Source organism: Eurosta solidaginis, chromosome 4 (assembly GCF_040869045.1).
Source record: "Eurosta solidaginis isolate ZX-2024a chromosome 4, ASM4086904v1, whole genome shotgun sequence".
Classification (NCBI taxonomy): Eukaryota; Metazoa; Arthropoda; class Insecta; order Diptera; family Tephritidae; genus Eurosta; species Eurosta solidaginis.
This window is the reverse complement of record NC_090322.1, coordinates 277,814,335-277,836,898: the sequence shown is the minus strand read 5'-3', so window position 1 is coordinate 277,836,898 and position 22,564 is coordinate 277,814,335. Positions and strand designations below refer to the sequence as shown.

Genomic DNA, 22,564 nt, shown 5'->3' with positions numbered 1-22,564 from the left:
GGTGCACTAGGGAGAGTGCGTTTCTCTTCTGCTAGTTCTGGGTGTTTTTCTTTGCGGGCAATTCCTGGCATATAGGTCCGACGCCTGTTTGTGGATATCACTGAGGACCTGCTTGTGCTTTTTTGCTTCATGCCGTATTCTAGCCTCATTGTGTATGTGGTGTTCTGGGGACATAAGAAGACAGCCCGTGGCGGTTATGAGGGCAGTATTTTGGCAGGCCTGTATTTTCTTCGAGTGAGTAACCTTTAGGCTTGGCAACCATATCGGGGACGCAGTCGGCCGTCCAATTGTTTTGTAAGTAGTAATGAGCGTTTCTTTGTCTTTACCCCATGTGCTGCCGGCAAGAGAATTGGGGCCGGCGCGCCGACAAAATGATCGCCGTAAACCTCTAAACAGAATGGCTGGACTTCAGATTATCACATTGTCCACAACTAATGAATATGGAAACATACTGCTAACGTCAATGGCATGTTTGACGATCTGGAACAATATAATGAAGTTACGAATGAGTATCTGGGAGGCTTGTAATACGAAAATTTAAAGAAATAATTTTTGGAAAGGTTTTGTTTATATGTATTTAAGGAAATCGACGTTTCGGCCATTTTGGAAAGATCCGGGGTTTTGGCCTCAAAATCTCACGACACGTTCAAAAAATTTCAAAAGTAGCTCCTTGCGGAGGGCGGGAGAAATACTTAAAATGGTCACACTTTTGTACCGTAGTTACACCGAAGGAGATGTTCTGGGCTAACTCTAATACTCGTCGTCGGCACGATTGCTTTAAATCATTTGTGGCACAAAGGCGACTTACGGTTGCTATCAATTATCTACTAATAGTCATGAGTCTCGTGGCACAGTTTTAACGATTAGCATCAATGCTGGCTTACTGTTGATCGCGCCAGTTTTTTCGGCTGTTTCTAAGAGCTACCACGCCTCCTGGCCCTCATACCATATGCCAGCAAAGAAGCTATAGGACTGCGACTTCGAACCAATACTTTCTTCTACGTCACTTTCCTAGAAGCTCTAGGTGTAGCTCCGAAGACTTGTTGTCGCGCCATGCTGCCGGGCTACACCAAAGAAACACTTTGAAACGTTAGGGAGTAATTATTCGGCCAGAATGCCGCCCTCGAAATCATAAGCAGTCTAAGTCGATACCATTGCGTAACTCATGGGTGAAAATCGATTAATCCTTGCTGCATCTACATAATTTAAGCTTTGCAAGGACCGTGGATAAATTTTTTTAAATTTAGACGAAAATTTGCAGACGTTTGTGTTCGAAACAGTGACTTCGATAATCTTCGTTTACGGCCTGCCGTTTTCAGACGAGTTCGACTATTCCCTACGTTAGGGTAGTAGAACATCCTGTAATTTGTTCGACTGTCTTGAGAAATCTTTTGCTTCACCATCTCGAGTGTTCTTGCGAAGGACAAAGTCTAACCTGGTTAATATATGTGCCGTAACGTGTAGGTGATATTTAAACACGGTGGATAAGCTATATCCAATGTGATTCACTTCAAGGGACTAGTTGGGGATAGGGCGGTCGACTTTAGGAAATGTCAAACCGGGAGACTTGGCTGTTGAATGATGAAGTGTGAAAATCAAAATTAACATTTCAGACGCTATTGTATAGTTTCGCAAATAAGTTAAGCAAATAAAGTGATTCTTGTAACCCTTATCATACGTGCATATATCTTCAACTTAAGTATGAGCTGGGAATCATTTTAAAGGAGTATTTAAGCCACTGGAGCCTACCAAAGGATTTTGCATCGCTGATGTCGTCGCTTGTTCTTTCAGCTAATCGGGACATAGACATTTTGAAAAAATCTACACCTTTTTCGGGTAACTTGTTTTTTTAACAACTTGAGGACAATTGAATTTGAAAACATGTTCAACTTGGGTCATTTTATTTGAATTCATTATTCTTTATTAATTTTTTGAAAAAATTATGCAAATTTAACATTTAAATTAAGTACATAACTTTTCTTTTATTGTTTTGCTTTAATAACTGGGTGAATTCGGTGAAGCAAAATCCGTGTTAAGCTGGCATTGAAAGCGCCTGTTTTCTCAAATAACTTTTGAACGGTTAGAAAGTGTTAAATTTCGCAATTAATTGCGCATACGTTGATACCCCTTTCGACCATATCGGACCACTTTTCGAAATGAACTAGACAGTCTTAAAAGAGTAGAAAATATAGTAACGCGCCGATATTTTTGAAATTCGGCGGCGGCGTGCGAAACACGACGAAAATCGGCGGTGGCGTATATCTCTAGTTTAAGCTTAAACTTTATATGGACTGCTAAGCGTCAAACTTTAAATACACCTCTGAAATTGCTGCGCATAAAATTAGTACTGCTAAATTTCAATACGCATTATAACTACTCAGATGTAACTAAAATATGTGTATATGTTTCATTTCTTAAAATGGTGCGTGTCCACAATTCATCGCAACTGATTCAGCTACATGTTATACACTATGGCCATCAGAAGGTTGTGTCTCCGCTTTTCGGTGCACCCTGTGCTGTAGCTACCCTGCCAACCAAAACTGCGTCAAAAACTGGATAATGACTGAGTAAAAAAGTGGATAAAAAAATGGATAATTTTGTATAGGCGGTGTGCGGATTTTATCCATTTTCCCCTTGAGCGAGCCGTGTACGTGTGATCGCGCATCCTTCTCGCACTTATACCAAAGTGCCATAAGGAAAAATGCATAGTTGCTCCTCTCTAACTGAAAATTTCCCATAACACAGGGTTGTATTTTTGTAGGGATGCCATATCGGAACAATTTTATATCTAAAAAATGCCCAAAAAAACTCAAAATACCCAAAAAAATCTCCAAACTTTTTTTTAATTTTTAATGAAAACGTTTATTTAATAATATAAAAATTCATTTACAATTGTTCTGTAGGCCGTTTTATCATAAAATGTTAAGAATACATCTGTTAAAAGGACTTTTTGCATTAAATTAATCTTCATCGCACATAAAGTTTAAGATAAAACGGTCTTAAAGTTATTAAATAACATAAATATAAATTATTTGCAATCACAACTTTTTTTAAGTATTTACTAAACTATAATATTTTTTATATAAATTTAAAAATAAATACAAATAACATTGAAATAAAGTAATTTTAAAAAACAGCCTAATATTCGGATTTTTGACATTAAAATGACATTTGTTTATTTATCAAAGTAATTAATTCGATAATTGGCAAAAGGGCAATTCCATTAAAAACCAATCAATCTATAAGCTAAATTTTTCAAATCAATTAAAACTAAGGATTATTGTGATAAGTATCTTTTTAATTCTATTATTTTGATCACTCGATTTAATAAACTTTGATATTTATCAGAGAGCCGTCAGTTGTTTTTAACAAATAATACTTGTATAACTTAGCAAATAAATTTCTTACTACAGAGGTGTTTTTCTAAAATATACAAAATTTTGGGATAAAAATTTTTGATTCTATTGACAGTACTATCAAAAGTACAATAATTTAATTATATTTCTTTTGGTATATGCTCAAACTTGAAACTCATTTGCAAGGAGTAAAAAACATACACTTTTCTTACAACTTTACAAAATTTTACCAAGTTTTCCCTAGCTATATACATGTATCTCTTATTTTCCAAAAATTTCTTATCAGATATAGATTTAAACGATAGTAGTACCGAAAGAAAAGTAATCAAATTACTTTTCTTTTGATATATACTAGCATTTAATACTCGCTTATAATGAGTGAAAAATATTCACTTTTGTTACAACTTTATAAAATTTCTCAACATTTTTACTAGTTACATATATGTGTATCTAAATTTGAAAAAATTTTCAGAAATCGTTTATCAATTTTAACGATAGTAGTACCGAAAGAAAAGTAATCAAATTACTTTTCTTTTGATATATACTATCATTTATTACTCGTTCACAATGAGTGAAAAATATTCACTTTCGTTACAACTTTATAAAATTTGTCAACATTTTTACTAGTTACATATATGTGTATCTAAATTTGAAAAAATTTTCAGAAATCTTTTATCAATTTTAACGATACTAGCATCGAAAGAAAAGTAATCGAATTACCTTTCTTTTGATATATACTAGCATTTATTACTCGTTTACAATGAGTGAAAAGTAGTCACTTTCGTTACAACTTTGTACAATTTCTTAACATTATTTCTAGCTATATAAATTTAACTAATATGAAAAAAAAAAAAAATATTTTCTCCGTTCCCAGCAGATCCATATCAGCGTGAGTGGTTGTCATGCTGTTCCTTATGCTCCCAAAGATATATTTGCTACTGGAAAAATAGAAAAAATAAAAGACCAAATTAGTTATTGATTCAACACAACTTCAGAGACGGGCTTTATTTACCTTTTCCAAAGTCCTGCGTGAATATTTGCATTGCTGAAATAAAAATAAAAGCCAAAATTAATTATTGATTCAACACAATTTTTAAAAACTTGATCTTCCCTTTTTTTAGAGCTCGGGTTAAACAATAGCTTTTTGAATTTTGCCAGTCAATTGCTGAGAAAAAAGAAGAAGAAAATTCTAAGTTTGTAATAAAATTCAACATAATTTTTTAAGAAGACTTCATCTTCCCATTTTGAAAAGCAAAAAAAATTAAACAATTAATTTAGAAAATTTTAGTTCCAAAGTAGAATATACATATACATAATTTTACAAATAAATTAGAACTTTTTAAAATAACTATTATGTATATTTTTTTTTGTTAATTCATATAATATTTATTTTATTAAAAATATATTAATACTAATTGTATACAAAGAAATAAATAATACAAACAATGCAGGTTATTATGTACAAAATGGAAAAGGAAACGGAAAGACTTAAATAGTAAAACGAAATAGTGAAATATATCTACAAACTACTATTCACAACGCCAATATTAACTATATATAACCTATGCAAATTTATAAAATAAATTATGTAATAACGGAATTAAAATAAATCTAGGGCCTACAGGTATGGAATAATACTTAAGGACTAAATTTTCTTTGTTTATAATATGTATGTCCTCATCTATAAGTTGAGCAACTAAAATACCTAATCCAGATGAGGACACAAGGGGCTCTATAAAAACGTTTCCAACTTTTGTTAAAACTCGAACTACGAAACTATTTTCGTTTTGTTGGTTAACAATCTTTATAGAACCCAATGTTCTACTTAAGAAGAAACTGTCCTTATTCTTCTTAAAATTTATAATAAAATTATCATTTTTAAAAATTTTACTACAATCCGTAAAATTTCTTCTTTCTTCTGTTCTCAAAAACAATTGCTGCAGTATCTTAGATGGATTGTGAATAAGTTTTTTAATGTATTGCATATAATTCTCAAATTTATATGCTGAAAAAGAATCTAACGGACCAAATTGTTTTACGCAATCGCTTAAATGCAAAAGGCCGTCGACATTGAAACTAATTAAATTCGCGCCGAAATAATTACTAAATAATTTAACAAACTCTTTTAACATTTCATTCGCAACATTAGATTCTACTTTACAAGACTTCTCACAGGAGAGAAGTCGAACAGCACAATGCAACAAAAGAAAGTGATAATAAAGGTTATCCGGTATGCAGTCTTTCAAAACGAACTTGCCAGAATACAATAAAAACATCTGATATTCTGTCGATTTCCAGTTCCTTAATTCGTCTAGATCACGGCTTCGTCTAGAAAACTCAGAGGGAACGTAATTATTCAGAAACATCAATTTTTCGTTCATTCTCGTTACGTTCCCTCTTTTAATAAGCAATTGGAGTAGTTTTTTTGTTACTCCTAAGTCCACTAAATGCATGGGTTCTAAGGGAAATTGAGATACCATGCCAATATTTACTGATTCTAGCAAAACCTCTCTCTGCTTATGGAATGACAAATCTAGCCTATTTTTAAATTAATCATCTGTTCTTAGCTCGCCCACTTCTTGGGATAGGCACACCCGATCTAAATGTTGCCCCATTTGCAAACATTTCGGGCAGCTAATTTTTGCTGTATGACCCTTTACCCCAGTTATAAATGCCCGAGCTGGTGAATCGCAAGTAAATAGCCTAACACTAAATTCCGTTAACAATTGTGTAGATCCCACTTTCACCCCATTCTGAGCTAAAGTGCCTATCTCCTCGCAAAATTCTTTTAAAAAATCATTTACATCTGGGGGTTTACTCATCCCTGAATAACAAGCTATCATAAATGGTTCCGAATTGAGGAAATCTACAACGTGACCCAAAATTGGCCATAATACCCTGTTAGAACTTTTGAAACTTTAAGCCCGTCTATTCCCACATCTATTGAAATTCGCTCTAAACTTTGGAGAAAATCAAATTCTTTAAAGTAAAAGTTATATTCAATCCCAAAATACAAAAACTCGCCCTCTGAAAAAGGCCTAATACTTACTAGTTCCCTGCTTGTACCCAGAACTGTTCTGGCGTCCACTGGCAATCCCTTAAGTCCTGCTCCTTCCAAAGAGTGCAAAAGATCAGAAAGACTACTCTGCCCAACCTTTCAACGCTGAACGTACCCTTCCCGTCATGTCCGTGGGTCCTACCTCGTCTACACTCTCATCTAGTTCATTATCTTCAAATAAATAACTCATATTCACTATCGCTATCATATTCACTATCGCTATCATATTCACTATCGCTGTCATAACAGGAAGGAAGTTCCCCACCAGCGCACGGTGCATCATTGGCAGATGAAATATGAAACACCACCCCTGTACTTGTTGATGGTACATCATTACTATCTAAAGAAACCACCCCCACACTAGTTGATGGTACTTCATCTCTATCTAAAGAAATTGCCCCCCTGCTAGTTGACGGTATATTATCTATATCTTGCCCAGATGATTCATTTAATTTCCTAAATTTTTCTTTCAATTCCTCAAAATATGCCTTTTCTTTGCTCATTAAATTTGAGAACGTTCTCTTGCATCGCTACAATATAAATAATAATAATAATAAAAACAATAATATTAATATTGATGATGGTGTTAATGATGATGATAATTTTAAAAAATTTTGTAGGTGTTATCCTGTTTTGTTGTGCTGTTCTGCAGTGTGTTCTCCAAAAGAACTGGAAATAAAAAGTTAAAAAAAAAAACAAATGTTAAAAACTAATATATCAACATACATAAATATTTTTATACCGAATGGATCCCGAAAACTATACAGAAATGATTCCGTAAAAGTCCTGAAATGACCCTAACATATATATATTTTATGATAACATCATGAAATCTTCCTGAACTTTGTCAGGGCCCTTGCACTGAACCCGTTTTGACATACACTATTATCCATATATGTACAGGCGCATGCATATATATATTTTATGGTGACAACATAAAATCTTCCTGAACTTTGTCAGGGGCCTTGCACTGAACTGGTTTTGATGTACACTATTATGGATATATGTACAGACGCATGCGTATATATATTTTATGATAACATCATGAAATCTTCCTGAACTTTGTCAGGGGCCTTGCACTGAACCCGTTTTGACACACTATGATGCATATATGTACAGGTGCATGCATATATATATTTAATGATACCATCATGAAATCTTCATGAACTTGGTCAGGGGCCTAGCACTGAACCCGCTTTGATATACACCATCATGCATATATGTCCCAGCGCATGTACAGATATATTTTATGATGACACCATAAAATCTTCCTGAAATTTGTCAGGGACTTAGCACTTCACTTGTTTTGGTATTCATCATAATATATAGATGCATCAGCGCAGTTGCATCTCTATATTATGTTGGACACCATAATATATAAATTTAGGATAATAATACACATTTTTTTGGAGTATTTACTGTATGGCGGCGATGAAAACGGCAGTTCTTAGAAATATGGTCGTCCGTTCCACTATTGTTTTATGAAAAGCAAGAGTGCTTCACCGTTTGTTCACTTTTTTGATATTTTTTACAATTAAAACTCGAATAATTAATAATTTCAAGCAAAATTGCAAAAATTTCGCTTGAATTTTTGAAAATTTCCAACGACAATGGCACGTCAAATAATTTTTGTTTATTTCCCATTTTTGGGTTTTTTCTAAACAAGACACTCACGTCGTTTCATTCGCACTCATTATATTTATGGGAAATTTTTTCCACCCTGAAAAATATCCCAAAAACTTGAATTTTTTTACACCGAAATTTTCGATGGTGTTGGAATTTCAGGGGAAAGTGGTTAAAAGTGGGTAGTCATGGTTGGCAGGGTAGTTATTTAACCACTGAACACAACGACATTTTTCATATAGATGAGTTTTACTCAATCTTATGCATTATGACAGAGCCGGCCACACAATACTAAAACAATTGCATAAGTGCGTGTAAAAATTGAGTGACAACTCCCAACAGTGTGCTAAAAGAAAATGTGGACTGTGAAGTTTGAAATTAAAAAGGACTTTGGTTATTTGATTTCAAGCTAATCCTGACAATACTTACTTATATTCATATAACTAAGAACGCGGAGGTCGAGCTAGCCAGATAAAACTTTTTTATAAAAGAAGGTTTGGTGTTTCTTCAATGCAAAATTTACTTAAAAAATCACTTTTTCATCAAGAAAGAACTATAAAACAAAGTAAATGTAAAGATAGAAATATATATTTTCAAAACATAAAGTTATTCAATAAAAAAAAAATGTATAAAAATTAATAAAACTAAGTAGAACGTATAAAATGTTACTTATATTAAATTGTCAATATTTATTAATAATTAATTAATTATTATTAATTATTAATATTTAAATTGTCAATATTAATATGTATGTATGTTCAAAGGAACATAATAATACTAACTAAAACGTATTAAAAGCCACTTTAACATTGCAGCATATTGTTTTTATTATGTGCCCAAAAAGTAGCACGGACTTTTCCTTTTGCATTCACTGTTGCGTTTAACACAATATTATGCATTATGAGTAGATTGCACGTATTTTTAAGGACAACGGCAGATTGAGCGACACTGGCACCATCTGACATGAAAAAGTAGACAGCTTCCAACTTTTTTTGCAAGCAAAGCATAAAAAGAAAAATTCGACATTTGCTTTGGCTAAGGGTGCTTTCACATTTTGCAAGTGAAATTATTTTTCCCACTAGTGTACCAACTACATTACTTACATTTTTCACAGTTAAAAACCGCAGTTTAACAGTGAATAGGATACAAATTGTGTTAACGAGTATTTTTCTTGTAGAGTCAGAATGCTTCAGTGCTTCGTGAAATGTTGTATTTGAATGGGCATGGCAAAATAAGCTTCAGTTGCCATGTCTGAAGTTTCTTTATATTTCCAAACGCAAATAGTTCGACGTTCATAAATAAATACCTACACATATGGTGTGGGAAAATGTTGCAAGTTGCAGGCATATGTATGTACATATATGTTATGCATTCGCTTCATTCAACTAGTTGCAATATATGTATGTCACAAAGATCTAATATTTGAAGTTATACTTCTTTAGGCGCGTTATGAAAAAATGATGAAAGCTGAAAATTTAAAAAAATTTGACACAAAAGTCATAGGTTCAAAATGCAGTTCGTGTGTGTGTTTGCTGTGAATTGTACGAGCAAACTTGCTTTGAGTGGGATATACATACATATATGGATGTATGACATACATTGTATGTATTCGGAAAAAAGTTAGCAATCGCTGGCGTTATTTAACTTCGGGAATGTATTTATGTTCATATGAATGTATTTTCATATCATTATCAGCTTGACATATGTACATACATTTTTATGCGTGTTAATGTTGTTAATGGTTAAGAATGCATACCTCTCTGAAAAATACTATTTGTTAGCATTTTTAAACTTTTCGTTAAAATTCTTAAACAAAAGTTTTATTTTTGGTATGTTTGTATGTATGTATGTATGCTAATGTTTGTGCACTAAGGAGATTTAATCTGTCTAAATATATATAGAAGGATGTACATATGTTTGTATGCAGCTTATGGACTCCGAAACCACTCCGCCGATTTTATTCCAATTTCCTGGATATCTTCACAACGATCCGGGGAGAGTTCCTTTAAAATTTCTTCCCGGTATGTGGACCAGGGACCTATCTATTCGAACAAACTCTATTCACTGTTCGAGTTGCTGAAATTTGGTATATACGTACATAGCTTTTTGCCTAGTTTAATGATGATAAAGAAGTATAACTTCCCTTGCGCGTACATAAGTACACCCACCCTTTTTTCATACACATATGTACGTAGTTTGACCAGGGGCCCGTTTTTCAAAAGTACAAGCTTTGTAGTACAAGTGAATTTGGTCATTCCTTTCCAGAAGAAATTTAATTGTATTACAAGGCGTTTATATTTTGTGTAACGGTGCTTCAAGTTAAAGATGTTGGCAAATTTTGGTCGGAAACTATCCAAAGTGGGCTGGAGTGGTCATCTGCGCTAAGAGGAAAAGAGCTCGCCATGAGTAGGCCTATTGCTTGGTGTATTCGACTAAAATGGCCCAATTACGTTAGCTCCAGCCTCTAAGGCTCACTTGCAGAACGGCAAGTTATCTTTTTACGCCTATTTGCGAATTTTCGCAGTAACACTGCTAATGTTTTCCATTATGCAGCTCAAGCCTTTTAAAAAAGCTGTGCGTCGAATTTCGGTAGCGATATCTCCAGAACGATTATATCCATATTGATGAATTTTAGTATGCATTTTCCTTCTCCACAAAAGATCACTTAAATCACACAAATTTGTATGTATGTAGGACTTAGAGTCGAGTTGGTACAAAACTCACTCACCAAAGATAAATAATCACACGCACATATGTTTATAAAGTTAATATAAAAGTTTATTAATCACATTTCATTTGTTTATTATTAAATGGTTAAATTAGTAGTTAATGTTTTATATTTAAGAATTAATAAGTAATTGCGCTCAGTGGCGTCTTCTTTCGATAGTCCTACGCTCTTGACCTTCCAACTTCAACTGTTCGTTCGTATTCGTCAATATTCAAATGTAGGTCGTTTTATGTCAAGCTTCTTTCATTTAGTTCATTTTCAGTATCATCTGTCATTAGTGTTGTCGGTCGTCGGAGTTGCCTGTCATTTTGTCCTACATCCAGCACTACATTCGGCCGTCCTGATTTCTCATTCGCCCTCGAATGAGCCTGTCCATTTCTTCATATACTCAGCCACACTTGATGTCCTTCCCGGCCCTTCATGATAACCTACTTTTTCTACCTCGTATCGAACATGCCTAAGCTGTTTTGTTATCTTATAAGGCCCTAAATACTTTGGCTTTAATTTTAAACCTGAACCAAATTGGGTTCTCTTGACCGCCACCAATTCATTTCTTTTTTACCTACGATTTTCTTCCTGCATCTTTTCAATGTTCTCCTTCGCTTGTTTACGGACTACCTCGCGATCTTTGTTTAGTTCATCTACTGCAGCGTCCTCAAGCAGTTCTTGAAGCTCTGGCATATTGGCCATACGCATTTCAAGTACTGTTAGCAGTTTGAAAGGCGATTATTTTGTGCTACGTGGCGGTGTACTATTTATAAATTGTTGAACACGGTCTATGTGTTTGAACCAGCTTTCAGGAGTTTCCACGCATAGTTTCGACAACAAAGGTATGACGACCTTATGCATCCTCTCAACCTGCCCGTTTCCTCTCGGGACTCCTGTAGTTATTTTCTGGCTCGCAATATTCCTTAAATAAATTAGACGTAAACGCAGCGCCTCTAACTGTAATAATTCGTTTAGGGTTGCCAAACATCGAGGCCTGCTTCTTAAGTCTTTATACTACCGCTTCTGCTCCTGTGTTTTTAGTGGGTTACAACCAAACGAACTTACTAAATACATCGACTACCACTAAAATATAATTGTACGATTTACTTGTTGTTTCTAACGGCCCTACGTGGTCAATATGGTACGTACTCAATGGTCTGTCCTCTTTGTTTATTGTATTGAGAAATCCTTCCTTTTTTCCCGACTTTGCTTCGCTTACAATACATTCTATGCAACTTTGTACAATATTTCCAACTTTGGTACTTATATGAGGAATATAAAAAGTTTTCTCCAATATCTCTTTGGTTTTCTTTGATGCCCTTGCCTGGGAGCCATTCTTATTATTTCCTCCTCCATAAGTACTGGAACAACTATAAGTTCCTTTTCAGGATCCTTAAAAAGAATATCATGTTTTAGATAGAAATTTTCATATACGTCCTTTTCCAGAATTTTCCGCACAGCCCTTGTCCATTCATCTTTCAGTTGAGCTTGTTTAAGCTGAAACTTTATCGAGTCTTCTAGCATTAAACAATATACTCGACTCAGTGCATCAACATGGGCCATTCTTGTTCCTGCACGATGCTCAATTTCATAATTAAAATCTTGAAGGAACAATGCCCATCTTGCTATCTTCGGTGGCACATCTTCTTTCTTAAAGGTCATTGTAAAAGCATTGCAGTCAGTTACAATTTTAAATTTCATACCTAAAAGATATATACTCCACTTTTTATGAGCCTCTAATACCTCCAGCTCATAAGATGGATAATTTTCTTCAACTGGCTTCGTTTTCCTACTCATATATTGGACAGGATGTAACTCTTGATCATCGGCATCTTTCTGCAGCAGCATCGCTCCATATCCGTACTTGCTGGCGTCGGTATGGACCTCCGTTAGTGCATTTTGTGAAAAAAGGCGCAGTACCGGTGCTTTCTGCAAAAGTATTTTTAGTTGCATGAAAGCTGCTGGTTGGTCTTCACCTAATTTGAAAACTACGTCTTTTCGCAATAGGTTTGAAAGAGGTCTTGCAATCACCGCAAAACTTGCTATAAATCTCCGAAAATATGATGTTAGCCCTAAAAACCTCTAGAAGGCTTTTCTTGCAGATGGTAATGGGAAATTTCTCACGGTGGCTGTCTTTTCTTCTGAAATTTGTATAGTACCGCCTTCAACAATATACCCTAAGAACTCTACTCTCCGCTTGAGAAATTGACACTTTGACCACTTTATTTGCAAACCATATATGGCGCATACTTGTAAAACTTCTTTAAACTTTTTCCTCCTTCTTTTTCATCTTCGGACGGAATTACTAAATCGTCCATATACGTAATGACTGTACCTTTTTGGATTAGCGTCCTAAATACAGCCTTGATATATCTACAAAAGACCGCTGGGGAGTTACAAATACGAAACGGTACAAAACAAAATTCATATTGCCCGTTACTCGTAACAAATGATGTGTACTTCATTGACTGAGTGTCTACCGGTGAGTGAAAAAACCCATTTAACAAATCTAACGTTGTGAAGACCCGTGCCCCTTGAAGCTTATCAGCAACGGAGTGGAGGCACCACAATTGCGTTTAGGTTAAGTTTAAAAGAAAAGAAAAGAAAAGAAAAGAAAAGAAAAGAAAGGCGAGAGATATTTCTCGTTATAATAATTTCTTTATTATAGTGCAGAAATAAATTTGAACAACAATTACCTTTTTATAATAAAATGTGGCGGGGCTCCTCGGACGGTGTTGTAGTTCGCTCAACGATCGTTGGAAAAGTAGACGGTTGCCTTGTCGAGGACAACCGTTGAACCGCGGAAAAAGTCTCCGGTTTTAAGGGGAAGCTCCCCCACATAGTTGTACCGGCATGCATGTAGATGTGTACGGACAACATAACCCTATCTATGTACACATATACATGCAGGTGGGCGAACTAGGGGTCGATAAAGTGGTGCTATTAGGGTGGCGCAAATTAAGAAGAATTTAGGCTTCGGGCCTAAACACATCTTCCATAAGAACCATAGGAAAGTTGTCTCTAAGATTTTCTGATTTAAACGTCTGTAATCGCAACATAATCGCTTATTTCCATCTTTCTTAGAGACAACTACAATAGGCGAAGAGTAATTGGAGTTATTTGGTCGGATTATTCCTTCCTTTAGCCATTCGTCAATTTGCTTTTCTACAAAACGCTGATCTGCAATAGACATTCGTCGTGGCCGGTGATATACGGGTATATCATCTGACAACACTCTTTGCATGGTCACTGGGGATGAACAATTTCCTTCCGGTGAATATGCACGAACTTAACTTTCTACTTCTTTACATACGCTTTTATCTAAATGCTCCAAATCAGGTGTATGTTCTAGTTTCAGCTCTCCTAAATTTATAACATCAAACTCCTTAATCCACCTTTCTTCGACCGTTGGTTTTTCTAAATTAACTTCTTCAATGTTATCTTCTACGTTTGATACTGGCTTACTGTCTTTAACTGGTGGTTTTGTCGTAGAACATTTTTTCTTGAAAACAACTTCATCTTCCGTAAGAGTAATATCAACATCTTTGAGGATAGCCTTTCCTATCATTCCTGCGAACTGAATATCCTGCTCTCTAACAGCATGGAAAACTACGTTTAACGATAAGTTGTCCACATGCATCGGAGTTTCGAAGCTACCTATTGTTTCTATCGCATTTGCACATGCGGTGTAAAGCTTCCTCTTATCACTACTCAACTTACCTACTCATCCACTCATTAACAGCGTATCATGACGTATTATATTAAGTGAACACCCTGTACCAATTAAAGCTTCAAATCTGAAGTTATTAATTTTGACAGTCTTAAAATGTAACTCGTGCCTAACGCTATTGGTATTGACTGAACTCGGTTCCTTTTTTATTTCTCTGGTACTCTTGCCTTTGCACTCGGAAGCACGATGGCCCATTTCGTTACATTTAAAACATTTGAACTGCTTTTGTGGGCATTGAGCTGACCTATGCTTTTATCACCGCATTTAAAACACCTTTTAGTTGATACCTCTTTTGGTTTTTCAAAGGAGGTGAACTTGGCTTTCACTTCATCGCTTGTTTCTGCTTTTACCTGGCTCACATTAGCCCTACGTATTTTTTCATAAACTTTCACTTGCTCTTTTAGATCTTTGATAGTTTTTGCTTGATACAAGACTGTCTTATTAAATTTTGAGTCTGGAATTCCCTCTATAAAATAATCTATGATGCTTTTTTCTTTCAAATTTATTTGTTTTCTTATCTACATTAGATTGTATAAATACTCCAGAAAAGATTCATTTGTACGTTTACGACGATTTTTTAAAATTTTGTGAACTTCCGATGAAGACAACTTAGAACCAAATTCTTCAAGCAACGCATTCTTTAAAGTTACCCAATTGTTGATACTACTTTGGCTTCTAATGAACAATTTAGCGGCTCCACGCAGAAGCTGCTTACCGTATACAAATTTTTGTAGATCGTTCCATTTTACAATGGCTGCATTTATTTCAAATTCATTAACCCAAAACCTAATATCAAGGGATCCTTCCCCAGTGAAAGTACCTATGCAATCGCCTAAATCTTTAAGGGTGAATTGTTGTTCGTTCCCACAAAAACGAGAAGGCATAATGTTGTTACTTTCTTCAACATCATCGTATTCTGACTGGGTAGACTCATTATCACTAGGCTCATTTCGAGACAAGCCGTAGTGCTGGATTAATTTATCCTGAAGTTCATGCTTTTGGCCGGAGGTTGAGATTCCAAGGCCTTTCAACTTTTCTCTAAGCTCGTTAACTGTCAGCGTCGTTATTTGGTCAACGTCCATTTTTAAGTATGAATTGAACGCTAAATTCTAAAATTATGATTAAACTTTGAGTGATCAACCTAACTGCAAAACAAAATTTGGTCAAATCTTTTTAATCATGCAATTAATTTCACATTTAAATAATTTTTTCTTTTCTTTTTGTATCGGTTTCGCGTTGGCTTAAGAACAAATCAAATGTAATTCTTGAATTTTAACAATTAATATATTTCTTATTAGAATGTATTCTTCACAGCCTCAATTCATTTGCTTATATTTCTTATTCACCACTCCTATTTTATTGGTTTCTTCTTATAAATTCACTGCCTACTTCCATGACATGATACAAAAAAGAAGGTAGTTCCACTCAAAATTTTTTGACGTATTTGGGGATTTTTGAAGTTTCATAATGTTTGTTGTTTTGCCAGAAGCGTTGCCATACCGTTACTGTTTAAGGCGAAATTGTGTGTTTTCGAGATGGAAATTTCCTTTAGGCTGAAAACGCAACGGTCATCTGAGACAATAATAATACGCTTTAGCACGGTTTATGTGCATATATATTGATTGAGAATACAGTAAAACATGCGGACTTGTAGGCAATTTATTAAGAAATTGCGGTGTCGGTTTATAAGGACATCCCTTGAGCAAGCAATTGACAAACGTGTATGTTTTGTCAAAACTTTCTGAGCAAACGTACGGACACTTAAGAAGGCTATATTCCCTTGCTTTGCATACTTCGATCCATGTTTTTTCCACCAAAACAATTTTCGGGAGCTCGAAAAACTTATTAAACACCTTTTCTATGCTGATATTTCGTGTTAAAATATTTCCAAGGCATGGGGCTCATTTTTTTTCTTTTTTATTTAAAATACCTATGAAAGTAATTTATTCGTATTCGTTAATATGAAATCCATCAAAATTACAAAAATTCGTAACATTTTTCAATCTGGTAGCTTGTTTTTGGTGAAATTGTCATTGTCCCCGCAAAAGTCAAGTGGCTAACGTCACACTAAATGGAACTACCTTCATTTTTTGTATTATGGAAGCAGAAAAAAAAATTAGCCCCATGCCTTGGAAATATTTTAACACGAAATATCAGCATAGAAAAGGTGTTTAATAAGTTTTTCGAGCTCCCGAAAATTGTTTTGGTGGAAAAAACATGGATCGAAGTATGCAAAGCAAGGGAATATAGCCTTCTTAAGTGTCCGTACGTTTGCTCAGAACGTTTTGACAAAACATACACGTTTGTCAATTGCTTGCTCAAGGGATGTCCTTATAAACCGACACCGCAATTTCTTAATAAATTGCCTACAAGTCCGCATGTTTTACTGTATTCTCAATCAATATATATGCACATAAACCGTGCTAAAGCGTATTATTATTGTCTCAGATGACCGTCGCGTTTTCAGCCTAAAGGAAATTTCCATCTCGAAAACACACAATTTCGCCTTAAACAGTAACGGTATGGCAACGCTTCTGGCAAAACAACAAACATTATGAAACTTCAAAAATCCCCAAATACGTCAAAAAATTTTGAGTGGAACTACCTTCTTTTTTGTATCATGGCCTACTTCTTAGTATTTGAATTCGTAAATCAACTTTTCCTTTAATGTGATATCTTTCTATCAGAACTTATAGTTTAAGAATTTCTTTTACATACAAAGTCTGATTAGAATTTGATTTATTCACCTCACTTTGTGCGAAATTCTTTGTCTACTTTTTATTCAGCTTCTACCTTGTATAGCTACGAAAAATGTATTCTCTTTCTCCTTTCTTCTTACGTATTTTCGAATTCACAATTCTACTTACATATTTCGTCTCAACTTAAACTCTTCACTCTTCTTATTTATTTTCAACTTTACTCTTTTATCGAGCTATTCTTCTTATTACTTCTTCTTTTTCGTATGTCTTATTTCATCTTTAAAACTTCTTTTACCAATTTATCAACTTGAAACTTCTTTTTACAACATTATCAACTTTAAACTACTTTTAACCCACAGTTTTTGTACAACTTAGCTACTGAAGCATTTTAATTTATTTAACAAGAATTAGTTTTGTTAATACAACTTCACTCACTTGAGCCTTTCTACGTTTGCACAACTTTAAATCATTGTAAACTTTACCAAGTAGCGCAACTAACAGCTGATCGCTCAAAATTTGCACACACACACAAACATCACTAATGGCCATATTACGGAAATCTTAGGGAAATTTAAGTTAAATTTTTAAACAGACATAAAATGTTATAATTTTGGAATAAATAGCATCTAGGACACCTTAATTGCAGTAATTGGAAGAAAATGTTTGCTTATACTCAAGTATTTAATTATTTTTTCTAAATTTATCTTTAATATTGATGCAATGATTGATCCAATACAACTCTGGTCTTCCTACTGTTCTTCATTCCACTCCATTCGAGTGCCTATTTTCACGGCCTGCGAGTGCCTTCCACTCTATTCGCAACATAACCTCGAATTAAGCTGCCAAACTATATAGTAAACAATGCTTTAAATTTTTCTACGTTTGTGCTTACAGCTTTATTTTTCTCTTCTCCATAGTGTACAAGTACAAGTGTGTTGACTTCTTTCTGACAGGCGCTCGCTTAAGTGAGCATAACGGGAAAATCTGGGTTGTCATTTTTGTTTCGGTTGAAAACGGTCAATTAGGGTTCTGTGCAGAGACGTAAAAGATTGAAACAGGGTTTATGTAGTCACAAAAGTGTTGCTCCTGTTCCACAGCATTTTAATTTTATATCATCATCATCATCATAATCATTTATTGCAGAAATAGTATTAGTACAATAAGATCTAGGATCTTTTATAGTACAACAAAAAGATAAATCGCAATGTAGAAAAGAACAAAAGTAATAAATAATGGCGAAAAGTGTTCAGATCAGAGTTATTGATTGTCATCAAAAGTTTAATTCATTACGCGGGGTGACTCCTTTAAGTCTAAAAAGCAGAGAAAACGTAGAGTTTTTCAAATTATTGTGAAAAACATTTTAATTTGAATTTCTGTACCCATGTTCACTATATTTGTGTAACAAAAGAATCTGGAGGTCAATTCCTTAACTATGAAAAACTGACAAATGTACACTTATTGAAAACTCATTTGCATACACAATTTACATTTTGAATTTAGTTGTGTTTTTATGCACAAAATTTTTAAACTAAAAACTAAATTTTCATTTGTCAGAAAAAATAAAGAAAAAACGGCCTATTGTCAAAAAACCATATCTAAATACAAACTGGCTTGTTTGTTTTTAATGAACTACGTTGTATGTTTCTTGTATTTCGTTAGTTGTTTTGAATATAGTTTACACACTTATACCAGTACTGAAACCTTATTGGCTCCCTCGACAAAAAATATAAGAGAAAATACAAGAAAAATACATAGAAAATGAAGTAGTGTCATATAGGAGTTTGATTTGTTTGCACTTACAGCACCATTTTATTTGCAGGAGACTTTCACAGCTACAAAAATTAAGGCGGATTTACACAGACGCTTGTGTTGTGTTGCATTCATTAATTCATCTGTCGGGCGAAGTATCGAAAAATTTACATAAATGCTTTGGTTGCGTGCCTACGCTTTGAAAACGCCATACGAAAAACAATGAAATGCCGTACGTTCGTTATCTTTGCTTTGAAGCGACCAAAGCGTTTATATAATTTTGCTCTTACGCATTTGTGTAAACAGCCTTAGAAGTGAAAGTTTTCCATGTTACACGTTTGGCGGTTTATATTTTGACTCTAATTTAAATAAATTTTGCTTTCCGTATGTTTCCGCATTGTTGCAGGCTACAAATCTTCTAGTATTCTTATTTCCGCGAAAATATATCCAACTACTTCATCTGTAAATACTACAAAGTTTTATTAAACTATCAAATGCAACTCAGCTTGAAGTACTCTTACGTACCAAAAATACAACTCTAGACCTGAGATTTGCATCAGGTGAGCGAGGCTGTTTGTAGTTTTGACGTTTATCGCTTAGTTGACACACTTGTATAGGTACCTACACTATGCTCTTCTCTTTCCACTTGCAATATCTTTACATCTGTTCTTCGTATTTTCTCATTCTATACTTACGACTTTTTTCGATAGCCTCTTTACATTTGTCTTCGGTTTTTGACAATTTTGCTTCTTACTCGAAGTGTCACGTCGGTTACGATTTGAACATGGAATGCTGCGTCCTCTGAAAGATCTTGGTTGTTGCTGACTTCGGTGCGCTGCGCTGCAGTTCGACGTCGACTTCGCTGCTTTTTGGCGTCTCGAAATTTAACCACTACGGGTAAACCAACTTGAACCTTCTACGATGCTTCCTGACGCCGACTTCGCTATTTTTGGTTTGGTGCTTAGTTGAAATTTTACTAATACAGCTGTACTGGTTTTAATTTGAAATATGCGGATTATGATGAACGCCGCTAATGTAGTAACAACGTCGCAAATCTTAGGCTTTGCTGCTCTGGCTTTTGACGCCTACTTCGCTGTTTTCTGGCGTCTCTTTACTGCTTTGTCGTTTGATGGCGACTTTATTAGTGTTTGAAAACTATCGATAGTCAGACCTATCGCTAGTTTGCGATAGTTTGAGATTGACTATCGAATAAACTATCGATAGTTTTCTTAAGTTGACTATGCGAAGTTCATGTATGAATATAGCAAAAATTATAAAGTTGATTTCTGAAATAATATTGCTAATAAACACTTATTGTTAATTTTATGTATGTTTTTATTTTAAAAACTATTCTGAGAAGGGTAAATATACATTGTGTTTTTCAAAAAGGTTTTCAACGTACCTACATACATATGTATCTACATTTCATTTACTTCGTATATGTATATTACATATATACATATGTCTGTATGTGTTTTTAAATAAACGCTTAACTTCTATTTAGGGAGTTCACTATATGTTGTAAAGTGTTGTGTCGTTGTATAGTTTAAAAACGCTTTTATCAGCATTGTTGTTTGCTGTAAAAAATTTGAATAGCGACGAAAGCCAGCTGTACGGCGATATTCAAGTTATGTACAATAAACAACAATGCTGATAAAAGCGGTTTTAAACTATACAATGATATAATACTTTACAATATTTTGTGAATACCCCAATTATTTTGATTTGTATTTCAAGAAAGCCAATGTTTTTTATTGAGAAAAATTATTTTATCCATATTTTTAGGCTTTAGTCTGTTTCGTCTGTTTTAGAAAATATATACCTTCCAAAAATCGAAAATATTCGCACTCTGAATTTAATTGGGTCTTTCAAGATATTGTCTTTTTATGATTATATTGTCTACTTTTCGGGATGTCACCTCTTCATTCCTTGCATCTTCTAAGAATTGAAATAGTGGATCACGTCCGGGTTGGGAAATATTTTCGATCGGCCGTTCGCTCACTGAAGGTGTTATACAGTTCATTTCTGATTCAAGAAGCATAGCAGCTGAGTTTGCGTCCAGGATTGAGATGAAAGCCTTTTTCTTGAAACGAGGATCCAGTAGTGTTGAAATTTTAGTTGCGGTTCTCTTCTCGTATGGAAAGAGACGTTCTACAACCCCTTCTTTTAAACTTTTACACAAACGTAAAGCGGTATCGTTATCTGGTTAGGGTAAATATAGCGATTTTTAGTTTTTTAAACAGCAAAAAATAATTAAAACATATATGTCTATTTTAGTTTCCATTTCGCAAAGATTTCGGTAAAGCCCATTGACCAAAGGAATTATAGGCGATATTGTTAGCCCGTTTCCGGAACACCTAACCGTCAATGTATAAAAAAGCGAGAGTATTTTCTCGACTTGCTTAGCGTAACCATTTCTTCCTCGGTAAACGGTTCAGGTGCTTTTCTATTTGCCATTAAAACCGATGAAATGGCATCTATTGTTTCCAATATTCGTTTGATCATCGCGTATGAGCTATTCCAGCGTGTTGCAACTTCTTGTATAAGTTTCAGAGGGGTCTCGGTATTTTGAGCCTTCTTAAACAGTTCAGTTGCATTTGAACTTTTTTTTAAAGAATGTGACAATCGTTTTACACTTTTGTAGCAGAGGAGCCAGATGTATGTTGTTCTTGTCTTGCAATAGACTATTTTGTACTACCAACTTCAAAGTGTGGGCCAAACATGGAACATTCTTCTTTTTCAAAATTTCGCACGCCTTAGTCATATTAGAAGCATTATCAGTAACAATGTATGTAACCTCATCCAAAATATCATAGTCAATAAAAATATCATGCAAAGATTTGGCAATGTTGTCAGCGTTGTGATTAGTGGCTTCAAGTTCATAGTTTATAGTACTGCCGTTCGCATACTAAAGTCTGGATCAATAAATTGACACGATACTGTTATGTAACTTTCCGTGGCGGCCGAAGTCCAGCAATCCGTTGTTATAGCGAGATACTCAACAGCGGAGAGCAAATCAGGCAGCTTTGACCGGAATTGATTATACATATTTTGTATATGTACGTTTTTTAAAGTGGTTTTGCTCGGTAACACATACCGCTAATCTAGTATTTTTGTAAAGGCTCTAAATCCTTCATCATTAACAATACTGAAAGGCTGCAAGTCAACTCCAATTAGTCTAGCCAAAGCCTTATCAATTTCTTTTTTTCGCGATGATGTAGGATCATATTCTGCACCCCTTTTGAAATGCGAGTCTATTGAGCGCATTGATGATAGGATGCTACTGGAGCTGCTTGAGCAACGATCATTTTCATTTTCCATGTTGGGATGCATTCTCTTCAAATGGTCACGCAAATTGGACGTGTTGCCACTTGTCCTATATTCTTTTTGGCATATAAGACATTTAGCCAACTTCTTGTCGGTAGACTTTTTAAAATATTTCCACACCTTTAAGATAAACGTTTTAACATCTTCATGCAAACGGTAGGAATTATAAATATTTACCAAAGATAGCCCCTTAATCCTCCCATTTCCGCCAGGTTCGTCAGTGGCTTCAACTTCGGCCGAATCGGCATTTGTAACAGGGAACTCATTTTCTACAATAATGGTATTGCGTTAAAATAAAATTAAAAC

The 22,564-nt window shown here is 34.6% G+C and overlaps 2 protein-coding genes across 20 annotated transcripts in view; one reads left to right on the top strand and one right to left on the bottom strand.

Annotated features, from left to right (window-relative positions):
- Nucleotides 1-22,564, top strand: part of LOC137247504 (uncharacterized) — a 95,780-nt gene that overhangs the window by 21,023 nt on the left and 52,193 nt on the right. The window lies entirely within an intron of this gene.
- On the bottom strand, nucleotides 4,919-14,321 carry LOC137248844 (uncharacterized). The gene is given in 4 exon segments (XM_067779736.1): nucleotides 4,919-6,254; nucleotides 6,601-6,944; nucleotides 12,116-12,682; nucleotides 14,067-14,321. Coding segments are annotated over 4 exon segments (2,502 nt in total).